We start from the raw sequence: 24,486 nt of genomic DNA on the forward strand, positions 1-24,486 counted from the left end.
TTGTAAATGGCTGAGAATATTTCTAGACTACAAACAGGAAAGCTTCTGGGCTACAGGAGGAACTTTGTCTTTAGGTCAGCTCTCCTTGGGGAGCAGTAGAGGTGTGGAGCTGAACCACACTCGGGTGGTGTGGCAGCCTATGGCTGCTGGACGTGGGACTCACCCATCCCTCCAGGTCCACAGTCCATGTAGAGGCATTATATCACATTGTATGAAGTTCTGTCAGTGTTTCCATATAAAACCTGTATTTTCCTCAGTGTTCATTTATGGTGGAAGTCTGCACATAAGATCCTGCCTGAGGATACCTTTTTCTTTCCTATTAAAATTTTATAAACCCGTCACTGGGATTTTTAGTCCTCTGTGAAAGTAAAAGAAAAAGGGGGCCCCAGCAGGGAAGCAGGGAAAGGAGAGGGACGTTTTCTTCCTTGATGCTCCCTTAAAAAATAGGAAGGAAAAAAAAAAGCCCATGCTTACAGGTGAACTCCTTGGTAGGAATGGCAAACTGCAGGTCTGCGGGTTCTGAACTTCCCAGGGATCTGATGCTGCTTGATCTGAGTGTCAAAACCCATAAGCAGCTGCAGTAGCAGAAGTGTCCCCTGGCTTTCCTGCACGTGTGTTGGTGTGCAGGTGTTGCCCGTGCTGCTCGGTGTGAGAGCAGTGATCCACAAACCTTAAAATCTTTGTGCAGGTCTTGACCTGTGAGGCTGTAATGGCCCTTGGAGCCTTCACGGCCCATCGGGTGATGTCTGTTACACATTACCCTGTAATAGCTCCAGAATAAAGAACTACATTTATTTATTTATTTTTAAGTCGGTAATTATATCTCTCCACAATAGAGCGCATTGGCTCCTAATGCTAAAATGCAGCTTTAAAGTAATGCAGCAAGAGACTGCTTAATGTCTCTGGCAGTCTCTGGGCTGAGCGAAAGTCCTCTGCTCTTTCTCCAGCATTTTCTTTCTACTGGCAAACTCAAATTACAGTATTCTCCTGTTTCAGGAGCTGACATTTCTCCCAGGGTTCTCTGTGTTGTGGCAAACCCTTATTTGGTATTATGGGTCTCCTCAAAATAATGCTTTGGTCTGTCCCCATCACACTTGCTTTTCAGGAACAGCTTCAGCTGATAATTTGCACTCATCTTAGCAGGGCTTTGCACTCAAGAGAGCAATCTTGCCCTGGAACAAGGAAGGAGTAGGTGATTTAAGAGTCTTTTTTTTTTTTTGTAAGTGTTTCTCTACCTGATCTTTCCACAGGACACGGTGCTGCCTGCATCCTAAGTTGGGATTTGGGTTTGCTACCCCCTACCTAAAATATATTTTCTTTCCCTACGGTTCATTCAATTATAACTGTAGGATATATCTTCTGGGACTGAGTAATTGGCTGGGTCAGAAGTAATCTTTATTTTCACTAGAGAGATGTTTACAAACTGATGCTGCAGTATCTCTTTAAAACCCACTGAGAATCTGATTAAAGGCCTGAGGATCTTCTGCAAAGATTGCCTGCTCCCAGTTGATTTGAAAGGGTCAGAATGCTGTCACAGATTCGACTACTAAGAATTAACTTAAGGCTGAATCAAATGCCTCTCTCTATGCGTAGCATTGATTGGACTGCTTTCAGATGGGCAGAGGTAACTTTATACTGCAGCATGTGTGAACTCCATTTAGTTAAATAGGAAAGCTGAATGAATATAGTTGCTTGTGACACAGGAGCTCAAAGGTGAATGCATAGTACCCCTTTGGCCCTGAATTAAATACGTTGGGGAAAGTGGGAGACAAACATTATTCCCATGGTGGCTTACTCGGGATGCTGACTGGTGCAGCTGTTCTTCACCAAACACAGCTCCTAGGTTTCATAGCATCTTTTCTGCTCCTCATCCCCCATGCACACTCCACCCTGTAGGCTTGACCTTAATCGGATGGAATTGCTCATAGTGGAAACAGCAGCAGAGTGCTCTTTTGAATGGAAGAAAAAAAACAACCACCAACAACAAAACAGGCCCAATAAAATGAGTCCTGATGTCTTGCCTCCTGTAGTGCCTGGAAAGTTAAGGGCCTTTCTGCTGATACAGTCACAGCACCTGAACCCACGTGGGGGTTTCAAAGGTGCATCAGCATTGCCCACAAGTGGACAGTCTCAAGGGTTTGGTGTGTGTATATTAAACGACTTGGATTTCTCTGGGGACGTTTCATGGCGGTTTGCCCTAGTGTTGTCTTGGGGTGGAGGTGACGTATATACCTGTAGACTGATTTCTTAGGCTGACCTGAAGACTCGCTGTGTTTTTTGTTTTATTTTTTTATTTTCTAGTCTGTTGTTGTTTTTTTGGGACTGTTGTAGTAATTCCTGGAGAAAGAGCTGCTGGAAACACTGACAGTTCTGAGTTAGAGCAGCCAGAGGGGCCCTGCTATAGTAATGCACTGCTCAGCTCTAACTGTGCCCAGCACAATTCTTGTGCTCCCTGTGGGCAGTTACTGTGCAGCGCTCTGGCGTGGTGGCTGCATTATGTCTGGAGTTGCAATTTGCCAGTGGTCACTCTCAGAAGAAAAATGTGTCCCGGTGGGATCCTGAGCAGGCTGAAGGCAATAACAACTGTGTGCTGGCCAAGATAGAGGGAAGGAGAACAGTTTTGATGTCTCCTTGTAGGTGTCCAGCCATGAAGTCACAGAGTTTTCTGTCTGCAAGACTTGAAAAGCAACACTGGGGACTGATAGCCTGATCTCTTCTTCCCCTGTCTCCTCTCCCAGGCTGGAGGAATCACTGCCCTGTGGTCTCCATGGTATGTACAAAACTGAGTCCATTCTATGTATGGTAAACAAATTTCTGATTGCCTCCTGTGCCAAATGCTCCGACAGTATTTGTTGTTGTGTTTTCTCACATGAAACAGAGCACCGAACTGAGAAGCCATGGCCATGTTACAGTAGCCCTTGTGATACTCTGGATACATGCTCAGTGTTTGCTTCTTTGTATTTGGTTGGTTTTTTTGCTTGGGATGGTTGGCTCCTTCTTGTTCACTGAGCAAGCTCTGTATGTCTAAGTCTCAAGCAATGCCACCTTCTGCCCCTCTGCACCCAACACGGACCTGGATAAAAAACTGAGCTCAATGAAACCATTTCCAAATCCCAAAGGGTACTCGGGTTCTCTCAGCATGTGTTCTGTTATCTTGTAAACTTACAGTAGTGACTCTTTGAAGATCTCTCCTTGGTGGTGCATTATCAAAGAAAACAAATGTTTCTTGGCTTGGCTTGAGTTTCCATTCAACCCAAAGAGCAAGCCAGTTATGAACATTATTGTGGTGGTTTCAGCTGCAAGACAGCCATGTGAGTTAGTCAGCAGTACCAGCTGAGAACAGTGTGACAAGTCTTGTTTTGTTTCAATTAAATTAATACTCCTAGAATGATATTACACTAGTTTTAAACTAAGCTTATCAAGGCAAAATGTTTAAAACTAGCTGGTTAAGTGCATGTTAGTGTTTGAAGTTGTACAAGAACATGGGAGAAGTTAACTCTGAACTTCCTTTCCTCTGAATATCACAACCAAGCGCTCAAGGCAACTTAAGCATCCCAGTGAGTTTGTCATTAAAGGAGCAGTGTTCATAGCAGGGCTGTGTTTGCTCAGCATTTCCCTCTAAGCTCTCTGAGAGCTCCTTCCATGTAGGTGTTTACCTTTGAGTTTAACAGGGATGCCTACCCAGTGAAGAAAAGGTCTTACACATCCTGTGGGTGCTGACTGACAGTGTGAATACTGAAGATGGTTTCTGTGTCCTAGAAGAAAGTACTAAGATGTCACGTAGGTGAAATAAATAATAACAAACTAAACACACATGACCCTATTTGTACTTTTATGTAAACAGAAGAGGAAGAAATTATCACTATATTACAATGTTTGAATGAAAATCATGTAAGTTTCCCAAAATAGCACCATTTTGGTAACCTGTGCTGAGGGTGCAATTCTGGTCTTCAAATCTCAGTCCTGAACACTATGTGCTGAATTGCAAATAACATGTAAGTTCTTGTGATTCTTGTTTCAATACCATACCCAAGGGCAGGTCAGTGTGGGTGTTGGCTGTTTCCAATTTGAGAGTAAGATTCTGTGTTGTACTGTGTCGAATGTTAATCTGACTAGGGCCTCCTCTATTGATTATGCAATTTAATATATGTCATCTTCATTTTCTTCCTCACTATTCTTCTTCATTATTCTGTGTAGTATGTATTATGTTTTTTTCCTCTGAATCACAGATATATAATTTGGGAACAATGTGTGAACTAGGTAAAACATCTGCTCTACTGGATGATCCCTAGAAATGCTCAAGAAATGGGCAGACATCGCACTGAGGGATGTGATCTAGAGCAGTCCACGCGTGGGTTGATGGTTGGACAGGATGATCTCAGTGATCTTTCCAGCCTCAGTGATTCCTTGATTCTAATATTGGTTGAAATCAAAGTTTGAAAATATTAGTAGGGAGATTGCTAAAAAAAAACCTACAGAAGTATTTTTGGAAACGTTGAAGTAAACTGAGTCTTGTGTATGTATGGGAGGAGGTGAGGTGTGGCACCTAGTAAGGGAAGAGGAGGAGAATGGAGCATATGGGTTGGAAGAAAGACTCCTGCGTTGTGTGAGGTGGTGGACATGGAGGCTGTGCCTCCCTCCTGCTTGGGGGTGTGTGGCCAGGAGGCCTGCTTCAACATGTGGGAAGAAAGAGAGATGAAGGGGAAGTAGAGACTGGCCCAGGTGCTATGGCAGAGCCTTCCTACCCTTTGCCCCCATGCTGGCTGTGGCAGCAGCCCCGTCATCAACCGTGAAGCCATTTGCCTCCTGCCCTGAGAAGCACATCCTGCTTAATACCTCCATCTTCACAGCTTCTTTCAGGCGTCTGCATGGCTCTGCATTCATCCTGCCTCTTCAAAGATAGAAATCTTCATTTCTTCCTCCATTTTTGAAGAACTGAGATTCCTGAGTCCTTGAATCATTTGGCTTGCCCTTAGCTATGCTGCCTTTGCAGCATCCCTTTTATATAATCGCTGCTGCTCACAGTATTCTGTAATACAGCCCCACTCCTCTCTCTAATAGACTGCTATGATGTCCATGACTTACATCCCTGAATTTTCATTACTGCTGCAAAGACTTTTATGCACTTTAAAAGGGAACAGATGGATTCTTCCCTATTTTGGAAGAGATCATTCGTGCCTGTCCACCTTCTCAAGTTCACCTATTTTCATTACTTTAACTTAAATGATTTGTGGAGTCTTCTGAGCTCTCAAAATTAAACTGAAGCCTGAATAAGATTTGAACCTAGATTTTCCTCATCTAGCCTAAAGTAGATGATAGCTTCAAGGGAGGACCTAGAGAATAGTTCATTTTGGTTATAGTTCAAAACAGTAGTCAGTCTGTGCTTTCCCACTGTGCGCTTTCAAAGTTTCACCAAGGAAGCTCACAAAGAGCCATTCTGAGATTGAAGTGGGAACAAAGTGTTAATTGTTAAATTATCTTTCGGCTCCTAAAAACCTAAGGGAATCCATCTAAACGATGATAGTTGCATACAGAGTATCCCTGTCTCCGTCCACTGCTAAGTAGTCTGTTTTAGAAACCCTTTATGTTCTGTCCTTGGCAGTCCTCAAAGGGCTTTTGCGCTCAAACAATATGGACCCTAGCAGGTGGCATTTTTGGCAAATGACCTCTTCTCAATAGCAGGATGTTCAAAAGTTGGCCTTTCTCATCCTTTTTCAGAACTATTAAAACAGGAGGTGAGGGGCAGATGTACCGCCAATAGCATGAAGATGCACTGAGATCTTAAGCAGGAAGAAATACCAAAATACAAGTTTCCAAAGAATTCTGTAACCATTGAAGAGCATGGTCTAGTAGCTGAGCAAGGTAAGCAGCAGCAATACTTCTCATTGGAAACAAACGATGTAAACTTCCGAGAGTGGGTCCTCTGCTGTGGCAGAGGTTAGTGATATGAGTGGTTCTGTGTCTTGCAGCTTTTTTTCTCCTGCGCTCCACTCACATTTGGCTTTCAGATGTGAACCGCAGTAATATGCACCATTTATGTGTCTCTGTCTGATTTTGGTTAATTGTAGTAGTAATTACTAATTTCCAACCCTTGACCCGCTTTTTTAATCGCATTTTTAAAGCGATCTTTTGGTGCCGCTTTAAAACGTGATGTTTGGTTTTTAATTTAGATGAATTAAGCTGAAGTGTTCTTGAGGGAGCTGCGAGCTGGGGTCAAAAGTTTCATCCGCATAGTGCCCGTTTTCCTTAACCTATTTTAATAATTGCAGCTGCCTTCTTTAATGGCTGCCTTTTGTCTGAATGATTCTAAATTTGTCCTGTTTAGACCGTGCTGCTAGGGTTAGTATTGAAGCAAAGCGCTGTGCAGTGGCACTGGGGCTTAGGGATCAGCTTCTGGGTTGGGTAGTTTCTTGGACTGGGTAGCCTCTCAGGTTGGGTTTCCTCCCTGCCCAGCAACCCACCACCACACTTGGTCCTGGAGCTCCCCAAACCTGTTCCTTTGCTAAAGGCCATTAGGCTTTGGTGTTCATTGGCCTCTCTTGGCTCTGCCTTCAGCATCCCAGCATCAGCTTTGCCTGGTTGTTTGGCTAGCTTTTAGACTGGTTTTCATATCTTCCTCTCCTCCTCTTCCTTCTCCTTTTGCTTTCAACCAGGAAAGCTTAATGGGGCATGACGTTTTCGATCACGGAAACTGGTATTAAAGAGCAATTAGCTGGCCAAGCTCTCTGGATAAAACAGAGAAAGTTTGCCGGAGATCTTCATGTCTTCAAACGTTTGTACAAATCTCTTGTCAAATAGAGAAATAATTGCCTTTTTCCCCCCTTCTTCTCCTTTCCCCTCAACTGCTTTCAGTCCCGCGTCTGGTTCAATATAACGGCTGTTTGCATGAATGGCTTAGTTAGCCAGGGTGGTAATAAAACACTTGAAATTTATTGTGACATTTGGATTTAATTAAAAAGTATACACTTAGAAAAGTAAAACATAATGTGGAGAGGGAGTCAGGAAGGTTTTTCTCCTTTTCTTCCAAAAACCTAATTAGAGTTGTATTTTAAATTGTTTACGTGCTGCTAATCATTGTAATAAATCATTTATACTGGGAAAGACACACTCTAATGTGCTTGTGTAACTGTTTATGCTCTCAAGTTTCTATCATGAACAAATTGATCTGGAAGTGGATTTATTAACCACTAGGGAAGAAATCATTAGTGCTTTCTCTAAATATTCCCCAGGTACACTTATATTATGGTAGTTTACTGTTTTAACTAAAAGTAACGTTATAGAGCCTCGGTTGTAATTATGATGCAAATTGACTTTCCATCACTTAAGAAGAGGGGAAACTGCCTTTTCTCTGGGAATATATAGCTCGCTGCTTCCAAAGACTTTGCCGAAAAGGAAATGTAAACTCCTGTTTCCAGAGAAACAAACACATCACGGGGTCTTTGTGGAAGTTCTAAAGTGAGCTAGTGGGAAGTTTCATATCTTAAATCTACCTGGCCTTTGGCAGATGGTTTTAGGCCAGGGTAAATTTAGCTGGTTATGTTAATTCTTCTGCACCCGGCAGCTTGCTCACAAAGTGACCTGGTGCTTTCAGAGTGCTGGGGACCACTCCGAATCTGTATCAGATGATTGGTACTGCTGTCGCCCTGGGACTGGTGAAGACAATGTTGCGCAGATTTACACACAGAAGACTGGCTTCTACTAAGTGATAATCTGAGCCCTTCTGGTCTGCAGTGCTGTCCTTAATCACAGCTGGGGAGCTGCTGCTATCCCAGCCCTTGCTGTGTGTTTTAGAGGTGGGCTTGTCCTGGGAGTGCAGAGCTGGGTGCCGGGCTAAGTGCGAGGGGATTTGCAGCCCCATGCTGGGCCCGAGGCCGATGCTGCTGAATTCGCGTTCAACACACGTCCTTTGCCATGATAGTAAATTGCTTTTTCCCACCCTCTCTGTGAAGCCAAATCCAAAAATCAAAAGCTCCAGCAAACACCAGTAGGTTTTGTGGGTGCCTTTTAAATTTAGCTGCTCTCATTTGAGGACTGAATTATTTACAGGTCTAATGTAAGGCAACCAGGCAGGAATACCTGCAGCATGTTGATTTATACAGTTGAGTAGATGGCTAGACGTTTTTATTTGAAGTCCTCAAAACGGTGAATTGTGGTGCAACTTGATGGGGAAGTTTCGTTTTATATGGGATATTCTTACTAAAAAACAAAAGAACAACTGAACAGTGTCCAAAACAGTGGAAAAACCAAAGGCTGCTCGCTATTTGTTTTCCCAGAAACCTCCTGTATGTTGTTCTGCCACATTAGGTTTCCCTAATAATCTGTGGGAGGATGCAGCCAAGATCTATGACAGCCCCTCCGTGCAGTAGGCTGGGGAAATCTCCCATTCTGTGCAGGAGCAGCAGTGGCAGTTCACTTTGCTGCCTGCAGATGTTCGTGTTGGTGTTAGGAGAGCCTTGCTGCACTAACTGGCTCTCAGAACTGTAAGGAATCAAAGGATGGCTTGTGTCTTCTACAAAATGTGGTGGTGGGGGGGTTGTGTTCTTTAGATCCTTTTACGGCCATTTTCAGAGTGAAATAAGAGGCCTTCAGTCACTTCATATTCTGCTGAATCTGACACTTAGAAATGTAAACGTGTCTATCAGTATGCCATTAATTGAGAATAATATATGTCCCTTTATATGCAAAGTCTTTATATAGAGGTGACTCCTGCTGCGATTCCTGAAGGCATTTTTCTTTCAAAGCACAAAAAATATCAGCACTTAAAGCAACATTTGATATCGTCTCACTGTTCCTGCAGCCCGAGCTCTGTGTTGCCAGGGCTTATTTCTCTTCTTTTGTTACTTTATAAGGTGCATCGTGTCCAAATGGGGACCTTCTCTGCAGTAGTCGAATGGGACTGAGAAAGAGCCAACAAGAGTTGTATGGAAAAGGACAGAAATCCAAATTGGCATCTCCCGTGCCAAAGAGAATAAGAAGGGAAGGGACCAACACAGGCCCGTAAATGCAGTCAGTGGAAGCAAAGCTGGTGCCCATTTCCTCCAGTGTGGTGATGAGGGTGAGCTGTTCTTTGTGTCCAGAAACTCCACTAATACTGTTCTGGGTTTGCAAGAAAAGATGAAAACATTACAAATGCTGCTGTAAGCTTAAATGCGTAGCCTTGAAGTTGCAGGTCTGTAGGTGTCAGAGCTCTGCTGAAATTTCAGATTCATTCTAATAACCAGGGCACATAATGACCTGGTAAAGTTCAGTGCCTCCTGTTTAAGCTGCATTTTGTCCCTTGCTTTAACTCATACCCTCTGGGGAGGGCAGCATGCAGGTATGCAGACTGCCTTGGAGCCTAGCAGCATGGGATGTCATGTTGCAGCCCAATGGTAAACTGGAGCTGCGATGAATTTACCAGTGAATTGTGTATCCGATTGTTCTGTAGCATTTCTAATGCAGAGCATCTGCCTCAAATGCTAACTTCCAAAACATTTATATACACTGATAATGTGACACTAACTGTGGGATGCAGGTTTGTCATTTTCTATGCTCTGTAACACAAATAGGAGCCTGGGTGGACTGGTAGGATAATATGTTGGCTTGAAGTACACTTTTCCCCTGTAAAAATAGACATTCCTCCTACCACGACTGGAGAACAGGGAGAGGATATTGCCTGTGGAGCTTTGCATACTGTACTGCAAGTGTATTTTGACACTAGAAACTGAAGAAATGGGAAACCAGATATGCCTGGGGAGTAACTACTGATCCAAGTGTCAGGTTTGATACTGGCAGACTCCGTGGAACCAGTAACTCAGATCTCAGGAGGGTTGGCGGAGCCCTTGACCTTCATAGCCGATGAACTGCTGAGGGCTGTCTTCAAAGAGAGGGACAGGCAAATTGTAAATACAGCAGTGGTGCCCACACTGCAGAGGTACAGGACGTCCTGGAGCGCTAATACAGGGGAAGTATTTTCCCTGATTTAAACAGCACTGTCTGTGTGACGTCTGTTGGCTTCGCTGCTCTCTGGAGATGGCAGTGTGTTAGCCCTCCAGCTGTCTGTGGTTGCAATATGGAGAGGTTACTAGGCAAAAGAAGCATGGTGCCAGCGTTGAAAGCATATTTAAAAGATCAAGATTTCAGATTGCCCGGCCTCTAGAAGTAGTTTGTGATGGAGCTCATAAGAGAGTGGAGCAGCAGCTTGGGTTTGGGGACACTTATTGGTCTTCTGCAGACTGACGAAGAAATTCATGCCAGGAATTCCATTGGGAAAATAGCCTGCATCCAAGGTAGCTGTCAGCAGAAGCATGGTGAGACAAGGAATGGATGATGCCACTGCAGTCATTGCCGCGTTGGGAGGAGAAACAAGAAACATGCTTTCAGCTTCCTGGGTCATGTTGGCTTTTGGTGCAGATATGCAGCTCCTCTTGCACTGCCTGTTGTGGCTGCGGTCAGACTTAGCTGTGTCGGGTTTGGGACTGAAGTGAAAATAAGGCTGAACCTGCATAGAAAGTGAGAAGTCTCTGGGTAGTCTTCCTGCTGGTTAATTCTCTGAAAGGAGGGCGGCAATTCCACACTCTGCAGTTGCTGTAAATTTGCTGCTACAGGTAATGGAGATGGGATACATGTACTTGGACTGCCAGGTGGCTGGGATGCAGATGTCTATTCTTTTTCACCCAGTTCCTGTTGTAAGTGCTCAAAGACCCAGGATGGATCTTGGGTCTCGCAAATTCTCCTTCATATGTTCCCACAAGGTGTTGGATCAGGGGCAGGTGTTGTTTTTTCTTATCAGCGCTTTGGCTGTCTGTGAGTTAGTATAACTAACATAACAGTATATAGAGATGAAGCAAAATGAATGAAGATATCTGTATGTACCTTATTACTTCAAATGCCATTGGTATGCAGAAAGAAAAAGAAAAAAAAAAGAGGGACCATACATCACTAGAAACAACAGATTATTCATCTTAAGCTCTGCTTGCCTTCCTCATCATGGCTTGCTTTAAAGTCGCTTTCCTTTCCCTGGCTTAGGTAATGCAGGCACTCATCTGAAAAGAGGCACCACGCGGAGTGCGGTAGAGTCGAAGTAAATTTGAGAAAAGGATTACATTTTGTATGTGGAAGCAATGAATGTAGGCTGCAGATAAACGACATGGGTTTAGAGCGATCATTGTTGCTACAGCTTGATTATTTTTCTCAGGGCCAGGCGCTAGCTTCTGCCTTTGAAGAACTACTGTACTCCTGCCTGTACTGTATTTTTATATAACATTTGTGCTGTCTTCCCTTCTTCTATTTTCTGCTTGCTTCTCTTTCTCACCCCAAAATAGAATGCTGCAATCACATAACTTCCGAGTCTTCAGCAGTGGCAACTGACTGCTACAAGGTTTGGACAAGAGCACCCCGTGGCCTATGAATATCCCCATTGTATATTTATGCATCTATAAGCATCTGCTCCAGAGCTTTAAAAACGAGAGCTGCAGAGAGGATGACATGGTCTTGGGAGCGATCAGAGCTAGGAATAATGCAGGGCTGCTGAGAAGCTCTCTGGGTCAATGAGCAAATGTTTGTAGCTGTTTCTGCAGAAAGGTGTGTGGAGAGCAGGCTGCACATGGCAAGGCTGGCAGTGTGCTCTAGAAAACCACCACTGTCCGGTTCCCTCCCAGCTGGAAGCCCAGTGGGACTATATTCCTTGAGGACTGCGTTTGCTTTATGAAAAGAAGAGGCATAAAAAGAAGGAATCTAGTACGTTTTGGAATTAATACGGTGGGGTTTGCACTTAATTTGTCCTTAATTACTTATACTGTGGGAGACCAATGGATGAGGCCAGGCTCTTCTCAGTGGTGTGTAGTGGTAGGATAAGGAGTAATAGCCTTAAGCTCAAGTTGAGCATAGGAAGTTCCTTACAAACATGCAGAACTTCCTTGCAGTAGTAAGGGTGATGGAGCACTGGAGCATGTTTCCCAGAAAGCTGCTGGAGTCTCCTTCTGTGGAGATATTCAGGACTCATCTGGACGCTTATATGTGTGAACTGTTGTCAGGTATCTGCTCTAGCAGGGGGTTGGACTCAATGATCTCTTGAGGTCCCTTCCAACCCCTGTAATTCTGTGATTCTGTGATATTCTTGCAAACCTGGCTTCCAGAGATTTACAGTCTGTGAACATCTTGAAATATCAAAATAATCATGTTTTTTTTTTCTTTCTTTCTTTTGGAGGGGGAATAAATTACCTGGCGTTGTTTGATACCAGCGCACAAGTTGATAAAGAGCAAATTTTCTTTAGTTTCAGTTTCTTGAACTCGGGAGAATTGTGTAGCACTGAAATGCCTGAAATGAATCCAAACAGCCAGTGTTGGGTGAAGATGCACCCTCCGCTCTCATGGGCAGTGGGGGAAAGGCAGCTCTCTGGCTGCTCTCCGGCTGCTCTCCAGCCTTTTGGCAGCCAAGCATCTTTCTTTGGCCTTGGGGAATCGTGCCTTGAAGCATTCAAAGTCCTAAAGGGAAATTAGGATCTCTGAGGTTTCTGGACTGCTTGTGTTCATCCGAAGAATGAATCCTTAAATAAAGGATTTTTTTTCATGTTTTCCTAGTTGCCACACGTTTTCCCTCTCCCCCCTTTAAGTGGCTTTGGACAATCACAGAACTTTGGCTTTAAATTTGTCTAATCTTTTGGGATATCTGGAAAGGAAAACTATTGTAACTGAAAATGGCTCCTTTTTTTTTTTTTTTTTTTTTTTTCCCTTTCTTCCATTTTAATAGATATGTTTAGTCTACTTTAAAAGCTTTCTGGAGAACCTTTTATAAATGGCTAATTTAAGCTTGTCAGGTTTTAATTATAATCTCTCTATACACAAGTTAAGATGCTTAATGCTAGTGAAAAGTTCTGAATACAAAGCAAACCCGTGTCAAGTTGCAGGGCACTCTCACCCGTCTTAATTGCTTTTGGTCTGAACTTTAACCTCAGCTCTCCCATCTGTCTTACACGCTCCCTTCTCTCATCACAACAACTTTCTTTCTGCAAAGTGCTGTGGCTCTGTCTTAATTCCACAGGGTTTCTGCTGTGGCCAAGTCCTGCTGTCTACCTGTGGATGTTTGGCTTGTTCATCTTTCCCCTGCGGCAGTGCACATTCATGGAAAAGTGCGCTGGGTCCCAAATATCATGATAACTTCTGGTCTCAGTGAAACTTCTCTTCCTAGTGGTATCAATAGTGTTTTTTTATCTGCAGTTTTATGGACATTTTCTTAGGTAGTTTATTCCTTTGCAGCACGGTTCTCTAATTTTCGAGCTATGACCCTGCCTTTGTAGCAAGGGTTAGTGGTGTTTTTTTCCTTAGATAACAATGAGCTTTACTCAGGCTTAGAAAATTAGCCTTGAAAATACTCAGTCAGTGCAGATTCTTTCTGGAGAGTGCATTTAAAAGTTTAAATCCAAAATTGATTTGGAAGTGCTCTAATCTAAAATAACCCTGATGTTAGCATTGTTGTCTGCTGCTCCTGCTAGCCCCGGTGTTCCAGTACAGTGCATTGGCACACAGTTCCCTGATGCTGTGAAATTGAGTCTCATCTGGAGATACAGGCTTTTCTAAAAAGGATTGCAAAGCACTTCAGACTCCTTGTTTCATTAGTTTGGTGAAGGAGTTCATTTCAGCAGTCAGGAATCTTATGGTGAGGTGGAGGACAACCAAGCCAACCGAGCAAAAATCCCACCAAACCGGAGCTGAGGACAGGCTGCTCAGTCAGCTTCTTAGCCAGCAGGTTAGGATTTTAGAGCTGAAAGTAAGTGGTTTGGGAGTTCTCTCCAGCCTGATGTTTGAGGCAGATCGTAGACATGTGCCCTCTTCGGGCTTCAGGAAGAACCCTTCAGGAAGCCCTTGGTTCTGCAAGCTGGGCTAGGCCCTGTGATTTTTTTCACTGTTTTAACCCAAGTGTAACCATCAGCATCTTCATGTATGTTGGTGAGAGTTAAATGGAGCATAGATAAGTGCACTGAAGAGCAGACTTCCACTTTAAGAGAATCAGTTGTTGCACAGAGTGGTGATAATGATCCAGGGGAGCAGGGAACGAGTAAAGTGTGAGCGCTATGCAAGGTGCAGGCAGCAGGTCATAAATTCTTGTAGTGGTGGTGGTCTGAAATTCAAGGAATAGGATTAGAGAGCTACTTCAGGTTAATGAAAATGACTCCCTTAGGATCAGCTTGAATTCAACTCAGTGGTCAGCCGTAAGAGGAGGAATGTCTTGTGCAATTCCAACTTCTCATCCGTATTCTGAATACTGTGATGCCAGGCTCCTGAATGCTTAATAGAGTAGAATATGCTCTGTTACGCTATATTTCATATGACTTCTAAGATGCTTTAGTGCAAACTAAATGTCATGCTGACTTGCCCCAAACCCTTTAGTGCTCACTTTACTCTGGAATATATGGTGAATTGCAGCAGGGTTTTCCAAGACTTTCTGGGGCATTTCACAAAAAGAAACAAAAGAAAGATGTTGTGTGATCTTTTCCCTTTACTTGAGTCTTTTCCATTGTTCGGGGTAGTAGTGCTCAGCTCCCATCTATACATCACCACAAAGTATACAACAGCTGAAGCCAAGGAACCACTTTGAATTTTTATCAGTGCAGTTCCTTGTAAAGAAGGGTAATGTTAATGGCAGCTGTGGATGGTGAGGGCTGACTTTGTTGGTTGTGAACAATAAAATTTGGTTTAAAGCATGGGGAATGGCCAGTTTCAGCTACAGAGATGTTTAACAAACAGCACTGTACTGGGATCTGCATACCTCTCCCTGTGAATGAAAGCAAATAGAGTTTCTCTGTCTGAATTGTAGTAGTGAAATGGGGTAGATTAAAAGTTACTGGGAGCAAGCTGCGATTCAGTAAGGCTAAATCTAGACCTCAGTAATGAGAAGAACAGCAGCACTGTAGGACTTTAGCCTCTGCTTCTGTTGTCTTCTCTGTCTTCATGGTGTTAGGGGAAGATGGACCCGTGGCTGGGCAGAACGTGCCCTTGTCCCCATTCTGGCTGTGCTGGAGAGGGAAGTTAGGGGCAAGTTGGGGTGCTTGTCCCTCTTGAGCCCTGCTGTGAGTATACACAGAGTTTGGGGGGAATTGAGTGCAACCTTTAGGACCTGGTGTTAAGACTCTTCAGACTCCTGAAGATTGGCTGGATGTTGCTGTGTCAGCTGCAGGTAAATGCAGATACATTCAGTGCTCCCTGTGCAGGTCTGAATGGTGTTTGGCGCCCGTTCTGGACTTAAACTGCAGGAAAAGCATACTGCTTCGAAATACTGGGGGAGGAAGGATGCTCTCTGCTACTTGGTTTTTCTCCCCTGCTATCATGAGAAAAAATTCCAGTCTGCTTTATTTTTTAAGACAGCAAACTGATTATATATTGTAAAAGATCAGTGTTTTCATGGGTGAGTAGTAATTACTGAGTAATGGCTTAAAACATTTCCTGAAGGAACATAAAGCTGTTTTTAAAAGTCAAGAGTACATTAAAAGGATTACCATGTAGATTTGATTTTTAGATAACACTAAAATGGATCCCAAATGGACTTATGAAAAGGGATGCTATCTCTTTAATGGAAAGTGCATGGTCTGACAGCTTAGCATGCAAATAGTGCTGGAAAAGGCTGTGTGTTGTGTTTTTTCCTTTCAACAAGAGAAGGAAATAGCTTTCCTTCCTGCCCTGCTCCTTTCAACTTTTAATAGCAGACGGGTCGGTCTGCTGTCGCTAGGAAAGGGAGAGGAGCCCATGTTTCCAGGATAACTGCATCTTTCTGAGTCATTAGGGAGGTGTATTTCGTGGCTTCCTGAAGGTCGGCAGCAGTTGTCTCCCTGACTTGGACTTCATTAAGTGCAGGGACCCTCTCTGTGTTACTTACAGGTGAATCTTTCCTCATCTCCTGGAACTGAAGAAAATATGCCAATAACTGTTTAGTTCTGGTGCATTTATGGAGGTAAAGGTGCAGCTGTGCTAATCTTGTGTGGGGCATATGAGCATCATTGTTTGGCTCTGTGGTGAGTTTGAGGGGGTGGCCAATACTTTCATATAGAATGGCTTGCAACCACCACAGCATTTGCTAATTCAGAGTTGCCAGAAAAACTTTCTAGTGATTGACTGTGTAAAATATGCTCTTGGCCCAAGTAGGGCTTCTTCTAGAAACATTTAACGGAGTATATTCATATTTCATTAAAGACAGAGCGCCAGGATTCCAAATTCTTTTGTGGTATTGCACAAATGATTATAGGCTCCAAAAGTCTTGAGAAATTTCTCTAAGCCTGCTAAAGCTTTAGATTGGATAGTCGTCATTGCCTGCATTAAGCGCTGTGACAGATTGCTTCATCAGTGTACACAGAGCAGAACATCAAATGGCCATTTGGCAGTGGGCACTGAAATTCTATTAAGGTTGCCGAAAGCTTAGGTTGACATTGTATATGTCTGCAAAGAGGCAGAAGAAAAGATGATGATGATTGTGCAATGATATAGTTCTATTCTCCTTAAAATATTCACAACTACAGTGTACCGAATCTGTCAGGGTGATGTTAATGTCTCCCTGCTAAGCCTGGGCTTTGCTACATTGCACGTCTTTGCATATATACTGGAACCTCGATAGCAGTGCGTTAAACAGTGTGTTTTACCCAGAATGTCAGCATTGTGGGGTATTCCACATATGCATGGAAATAATTGGCTTTTTTGCTTCTTACCTTTGTGATCAGTTGGCTCAGAGACTCATCATCTGCTTGTTTGCTTTGACACCTAAACTCCGTGAAGGGGAATGCTGGGACCTCAGTGTCTTCTTAGTGGTCACCTACAAAGCTGTGGAGTAGTGAAGAGTGCGGGAAGAGGTCCAGGCTCATCGTTGCCAGTGAACACACTTTCATCTGTGATGTTACTGTTTCCCTAGGCAAGTGGTTTAGGGATACTCTCTGCCTCTAGACTTCTTTCTACTACAGCAACTGAGTGAGGGAGCTGGCCACCAAAAATCAGGATCTTTGCTACATTGTAGAGTGCTAAATGGTGGAGGTTTAAGGTACAAGAAATCTTCACGTTCTTTTTTTCACTGTTCCCAGGGCTTCAAACAGTAAAAATAGATTTTACTGAAACATGACATGTGCTAAGAATAAGCTTTGGGCACATGCCAATTGTGAAAAATTAAACCTCAAACAGGTGTATTTTGTGAGCACAGGGAAAATGTTGCATACAAGAATGATTTATAGAAACTTCTGCAACAGGAGTTGCATTCATCCTGCTGCCTTGTGTTTCCTTGAGCGACAGGTTGTCCTCAGGTGAGAGCAACTCTGCAATGGAGAGTCTTAAACCAAGCCCTGGAGGTGTCAGAACTCTGGAGGAAAACAGAAATTTAGATCCTAACCCTGAGCCTCATGACCTGAATCAGGGATCTGCTTTGGTACACATTCCAGTGATGTGAATCCAGTGATGCTATTTGGGATATCACAGAGCAAAGGATGTGAAAACAGGGTCTGTCCGTAGTGAGCTTGGAGCAGGAGGTAAGCCCTTGAGGAAATGAAACCCTACGGTGTGCTTTTTTACCCAGGCTCATTCAGAACTGGAGAGCCCCAAAACTGTGATGCTACTGGGAGGAGGATTATAGCATAGTTTAAGCAAAACTGCTGATCAAAACATTGCCTCTCCTATTAAGCACACTCTCCAACTGTTTTTTGTGTTTTGTTATGTGTTTTTGTTTTGCCTTGCTTGGAGAGTTTGTTCAATAATGACACAGAAGAAAGAATACCACAAATGAATTGCTAAAGCCACTGTAGAAATCACCTACTATATATTGCACCATGAAACTGGAAATGAAAAAAGATTGTGGTTACTCATTGAATAATTTTGATGAATGGTGGAAGGCTCATTTGTGAGCAGTTAGTTGCAAGTACTCAGTGTTCCAAAGGTAATGTTTTAATTGGATGTGCTGATGACATGATGAGCTTCACCTTGCTGGCCATCATCCTTCGGTGAAGGCACCCGGGACAGCGTGCTCGGTTCAGGGGAAGTGCATGGTTTGCCTTCTTTCACAGGGCCTAATCTTCATAGAAGGTGAGTAATACAACACTGGGAACACAAAGGGAGCTTCTTTTTAAGGGAATGAAAATTCACTGCATCTTTTTGGCAGCGGCTGTCTGCATTTACTTAAATGGGTGATGCAGGGCTCTAAAGCTTTTAAATGATACCAGATCCTCTGATAAAAGACACAAGACTGCAGCTTATTTATTGTGATGAGACAGGAGTTAATAAGATTACTCCTACTCTTCAGTTACTTTTTCATCTTTTGCAGCCAAATGCTGGGGTGGTTTTTTTTTTGCTGTTGTTAGTAGGCAAAAGGAGGTCAGCTCATTTACAGGACGTTGTGCTAGAAATAAACATTTTTCCCTCAAGTGGAACTCTGAAACCTAGGCTTGGGTGCCCAGCTCCTGAAACACCAGTCTTGGAACCAGAATTGCTCTTAGTGCTGGCATGCTGCGTCCCTGCAAGGATCACTTCTGTAAGTTCTGTAAATCGTTTGTTAGTTCTCTGCTTTGTTTTTGAGCAAGCTTTTATGGGAGAGGTAGCTAACGAGAAGGAAACTTTAAGCAACAAGCAAACAAACAAAAACCCAAACCAGAACAAAAGAGAGAAAACTTGCTGAGGGAAAGAGTTAAAGCCATCTGCCCGAAAGCATTGTGTGAAACATACACACAGTGTTGGAGAAATAAGCCAATTATGTGTGCTTCACAGGAGGTGGGGGACTGACCTTTGTGTATAATTAGTTCTTTTATTTAAAGCAAAGATTTGGAATAGAATAACTAATTAGCTGTCATAAATGGCAAATGGAGGACTCGGCCGGCTCCTGGGGGAGCTGGAGGAGGTCCTCCTGTAGCTGAACTCCTGGATGCTGCTCGCTGCTCTCCATCCCATCCCACAGAGGCAGTGGTGGCAGTGCTTCCCGCAGCCCCTCAGTGCCAAAGTGGGCTGAGAAGTCCCGCTGGTGTCACCTGCTCTGCACTTGCCTGCAGAAAGAACAGCAAGGCTGCAAAGCCTCCAGGCACCTATCGTTAGCCAGCGGTCCCACATCGCTCTTCCAGACCAATTAACCTTTAGAGTTGCATTCAAGAAATCAGGTGGTGAGCTTCTGTGTGTTCTGCTCTCATGCAGATCAGCGCACTGCAGAGATGTATGCCTTAGGACCATCGCAGATAACTGCTTTTAGAAGGTCCTACATCTATAGGAAAGGTTGAGGGGCTGTCTTAGAAACAAGGCTTTATGAGCAGTGCCCTTAGAGGAGTTGCAACCGATTACTGTGTTGAATAGAAATGTCAGTAAAACAGGCTAGAAAAACTTGGAGGTGTGCTTAGTAGATGCTTGTCTTACAAAGCCAGCAGAATAATTTTGCAGGAAGACCCCAGCTGAGAAGATACGGGCTGATTACAGCTGGTTTGCCCGCCTGTGTACAGAGGTAAAGTTTAGATTACTGACTGCAATAACAGCCTCTTTAGACACAGCCATAAATTTCAGTATGTCCAGAGGTGGCGTCTATAATTTTTTAATGTGCATTGGAGCTCTGAGCACTCAGAACAGGTTTTGTTTTGTATTAACCAGCAGCAAGTCTATTAAGTTGTAAAGGGCAAAGAAGGGAGCATAGGCAGCCAAGTATAGAAAGGCTTCATCCACCGCTCTTAAGCAAAGATAGCGATGGAAGGTGAGCACCATGGAGTGCAACCGGATGGTCCTTTTGGAATGTAGTGTCCAGTCAGCATTCCCCATCGTCATGTATGTCAGTGGATGAGTGCTGCTCTGTTCATTTTCCTAGCTCTGCACTGCTGCTCTTTACCTTCTGGGTGCATTTGCTGGGGTGAGCCCTTCCTCCTGGTTAGGGCCCCATGTTGCCTAACTGATTGTGGGATCTTGGTGGAAAAAAATCTGTGTAGAGGAACAAAGCAGTATTGTGTTTTTGCAGTGGGGAAATTTCCAGAAAGGATGAGAAGCTCTGCAGGTGGTGGCTTCTGCCTGCAAAGCCCGGCCTGTTCATGGTTTCCTGGAAGGAGGCGGGAGGAGGAAACTGGGGTTCAGTGCTGGCCGTGCCCTCTTTCCACACACCTCCGACTGCGAAAGGGGTTAAGCTTCTGAGATGCTGCTCTCTTGTTGCTTGGAAATGACATGGCAGGCATGCGAGGAGCCCGTGCTGATGGAGTTTGGCAGTTTTTGAAATTTTGTTTCACGCCTTGCCTGCTGTGTCAGCTCACCAGCTAATTGCAGCTGCTGCTCGGCCCGGTGTGTGTGTGCTCCGCGGCGCTGGGCCGGCGCAGGGAACCTCACAGACCAGGATGTAATTTCAAAACACTGAACCTGACCAGCGGAGGCTGACCTTGCTCGTTATTATCTGAGTGGGAATAGCAGCTTTGAACATCATATGATCTCTGAAATGGTACCTTTTTTCATTAGAAAGCCCCCTGCTGAACACTGACCAAATACTTTGCTTTTTTCCTTGCTTAAGGTACTGTTTAAAAATATATATATCTGTTCCTTTGCTAGTTATTAGAAGAAAATCAAAGTGGTACATTCCCCTTCTTGGCGGAAGCCTCTCCTAAGACAATGGAGTGCTTGGAGGAACAGGGAACCGAAATGGCGGAGAGGCAGGAGGGCTCAATGGGCTCCAGTTACCCAGACCCAGCATTTTGAAACCCCCATTTGTGTCATCCTGGATTGCACGTGTGCTGCTTAAAAACAGGTTTAAGTTTTCACTTCATTATTGCGTATTTGCCACTGACATCAGAAATTTGCCAGTGTTGACTTTGCCGGTGTCGCAGCGACGAGCAGGAGGGCTCTTTAAGTCTGGAGAGTTCTCCAATGTTACTTGACCCGTCTCCGTGCTGCTGGGACCACTTTGATAACAACCAGATCGATGCCTCGCTGTTGGCATGGAGGTGTCTTAAGTGCTATTGTCGTCTGCTCGCAGCTCTGACAAAGCAATTATTATTGTACGAGCTGTGGGTTTTACATGGGCTGCGCATTAGCCACCACCACCAGGTCACCCTGGCTTTTAAGGAAAGCAGCAAATGTCACTTACTGCAGTAGCACTGGCTTGTTCTGCTTGGGCCAAGGGACTGCTAATATTTCCATTATCAAGCTGTTACTTTCTGGGACATCCAGCTTGCTACAGGAACTTTGGGTAAGAGCATACAACTAGTGATGCTGCCAGCCCAGCCACCACGTCCCCTCTCATCTGCTTTGTGTTGGTTAAACCTGTGTCTCCAGTGGGGATTACGAAGGAGGAGAATCAGTGACATGCCCCAGCTTTGCACCCACACCTCTCCTTTCCCTGCAGCTACATCCAGACAAGGTGTTGGATGGCTCAGGGCAGGGATGCACACACTTGGCCCTTCTGATCTGTCATGGGCAATTAATGATGCAAGGGCACTGCTAATGAAGGAAAAACAAACGTTAGAATTGCTGTGGGTTGGTTCTGCTGCAAAATGTTGATACATAATAATAATCAAAAGTGTGTTGCTTTGTCAGCCCTACCTTTGGGGAAAAAAAACGTGCTCCTGCAGGCGTCATGTTCCTACCTACTATGCGACAGCAAATGAAGTTCCTCTGACCACCGCCTTCTTGCAGCATGAGCTCCTTGCAGTGGGAGCAGCAGCAGAATTTGCTCACGGATTTCACTGCTGCTCCCAGCACTGCCCCAAGTGCAGGAAACCTGTTCAAGTTGTCTGAACATCTTGTAACCCCGCTGTCTGGTTGTGTTGCAGGTGTGCCGATGTTATCCGTACAACCCAAGGGGAAGCAGAAGGGCTGTGCTGGCTGCAACCGGAAGATCAAGGACCGGTACCTGCTGAAGGCCCTGGATAAGTACTGGCACGAAGACTGCCTGAAGTGTGCCTGCTGCGACTGTCGTCTTGGAGAGGTTGGATCAACCCTTTACACAAAAGCAAATCTCATCCTTTGCCGCAGAGATTACCTGAGGTAAACAGAGGAACATAGCGTGGGCTCTTCCCAAGCACCTCAGTTCGCTGCCAGCTGTTTGCCTTTCTAGCCCCTACTATGAAAACGTGTATGCGTGCATGATTGGCCCTGCCACAGAGAGTCTGGTGGTCCTTCCCTGTCTGTGCATGGTCTTTGGTTTGCACTTCATGTATTGCATAGTCAGGGAGGTATCAGCCTGTTTTTAGCTCAAGTTAGGAAAAGGACATGACTTAACTCTACTGTTTCACCTCAACAAAAGCAAGAAGTGCTTTCAGAGAAAGTAAAGAGGGGAGTTTTAATTCTTCCTTAGTATTTATGATGTTACACTCCTGCCTTGACCAGGCTTTTACCTTTTCCTTTTTGCTTTCACTGCTTGCTTTTAGATAGACTTTTGGTGCTTGTATTCAGTAAGACTCTTCCCAGGGGACTCTTGTCTCTTTGCTAAGTAAACAGAGCCAAACACTCCAAAATTACAGATCAACTTCAGATTTTTTTTGTTGTTGTTGTTTTTGAGGAGGTCTGCAGAGACCAACTCTTGAGTTGGAGCTACCCTGTCAGTATGTGTCTGCAATGTGTAACAACAGAGCTTTTTTTTTTTTTTGCCTGGTGTGTATGGTTTGGTTGGTTGTTTTTTTTTTTTGTTTGTTTGTTTGTTTTTACAAACCAATTCTGATAAACACAAATGAATTTTAATACAGCAGCAGCCCTAATGGAAACATTCTTACAAGGGTCGCACTGCAAAACCCTCCAAGTTTTGCTTCATTTTTCATCTGGAAGAGTGAGAGTGTACTTGGTCTCCAGCTAATGTGTTGTGTTTTTTTCCTAAAGGACTGCTAATATTTCTTGAGCAAACTCAGCCAGCACAACATAAACCACCATGCTGGTTTCAGAACAGGAGCTGAGTTGCTGGCTAACCTTTGGTGTGCAGAGGGTGCCTAGGTAGTTAGTGATCAGGTCCTTCATATATTCCTGAAAATCTTTTATAAATATTTTCTCAGCAAAACTTTCACTACCAAGTTTCTCTCTCTAAAACAAGAAACTGAGCCAAAAAGAAGACAGGTATCTAATAGCTGCCATTTGGGAGCTGCCATTTCCCTTTCTTTGAGGCAACATACAAAAAAACATCCTTCTGACATAAGGACTTTTGCTCACAGTTGGAATGCATTCATAGGGACCCCCTAAGTCTTTCAGAAGAGCTTCTTCTAGGAATAGTTTTCCTTCCACAAGGTATAGGGTGCATTAGTTTCTGGAGTGTTTCTTTATAGATGGTCTTATTAAAACACATATCTTGTTTGCACCCAGCCTGCCAAGCAGTTCTGGTCTCTCCATCAGTCATCCTTCTCTTCATTATTTATCACTTCTCCAGACTTTGTTGTAAGTGCACTTGATATACAATGTATTTTTTTTTAAATCTGACCTGGAAGATAAATACAGTGTTGATCCATGAGTTACAGAATACTGCTAGAAATTCTTCAGCTGGGCAGTGATGCCATTTACATTCGCTTTTCAAGACCCATAAGCTACTTTGTGTCTCAACCATTTAAGGAGCACCATATTGATTTTCATTTGCTACAGTTTCATAACAAAAATAATATGTATCATCAAATCAGACGCATTAGAGTGCCAAAATAAAGTACTATTGATGTTGTTAAACTTAGAAGAACTTTTTTATCGCTGCAGTTGTGGGGCATCTTTTTTTTTTTTTCTTTTTTTTTTTTTTTTTTTTTTTTTTCCATGGCTTATCCTGAGAATGCTTCTTGGAAGAAGAAAAATTCAATCCATGATCTTCTATCAGGGCCAAGGGTGGCAAGGCTTCTTGGGACACACCAGAATTCTGTGCTCAAGGTAGGAATAAAGCCAGGATTGCAGACCCCAGGAAGCATCCCACATCCTGCTTTAAGTATTTTTCTCCTATCTTAATGCAGTCTGTTAGAGCACTTTTGATCACTACTTGTATTCTACCTTAGCTGTTGCTGCTGGGTGGTGTGTTGTAATTGTCACAACCTAGCAAATTTGACCAAGAGTTGGGTCAGAAGGAGGAGCATCAGTTCCGCAACACAGTGATTGGCTTGCATTCAGATGTTTGGACAGTTTTGCAGCTGTGATGGGTTGTGCTCTTGCTAATGAACAAACTCAAGTCAATGATCACTTAGAGGTTTCAGCTGCACTGCTAGGTTCTGTCCTCCTGCTGCTGTGGAACACATTCAGCAACAAGGGCCAATGCCATATACTCCCATATTTTATGGAAGTATAAAACAGTTTTTTACCTTAAAACATCTCCTGTTGTCTTCCACACGTATTTTTTTCTCTCTCAATTTTAGCTATTAGTTCTATGAATAGAAGGTACGAAAGTTGCTGTCACCATCCTCTCTACTGTCAGTCCTGGTAATTTGAATTTTTCTTCTTGGAGAATTACCCACTTCCATCATACTTAATTCCTTCTCTTTAATAGTCTTAGAGCCTCAACCCACAGCTTTTTCACCTCGCTAAACAACTCACGATATTTGTTCTACTCGTCAAATTTTAGCAGAACTCATTGCTAAAAATAAGGTT

At 43.7% G+C, this 24,486-nt stretch overlaps 1 protein-coding gene across 11 annotated transcripts in view; it reads left to right on the forward strand.

Annotated features, from left to right (window-relative positions):
* LMO1 (LIM domain only 1) overlaps positions 1-24,486 on the forward strand; it is a 218,901-nt gene that overhangs the window by 185,392 nt on the left and 9,023 nt on the right. For 8 of the 11 annotated variants that reach the window (XM_085550149.1, XM_015864108.3, XM_015864113.3 and 5 more), the window contains one exon: positions 21,720-21,933. In XM_085550149.1, the coding sequence (XP_085406275.1) occupies positions 21,728-21,933 (206 nt within the window). In that variant the 5' untranslated portion in view covers positions 21,720-21,727. Of the gene's footprint in view, positions 1-2,637; positions 2,771-5,723; positions 5,863-21,719; positions 21,934-24,486 lie in introns of those variants that run through there. The other 3 variants (XM_085550150.1, XM_085550147.1, XM_015864109.3) reach the window with 2 other exon arrangements.

The sequence above is a fragment of the Coturnix japonica genome, chromosome 5 (genome assembly GCF_054131305.1).
Source record: "Coturnix japonica strain WE chromosome 5, WE-NBRP24, whole genome shotgun sequence".
Classification (NCBI taxonomy): domain Eukaryota; kingdom Metazoa; phylum Chordata; class Aves; order Galliformes; family Phasianidae; genus Coturnix; species Coturnix japonica.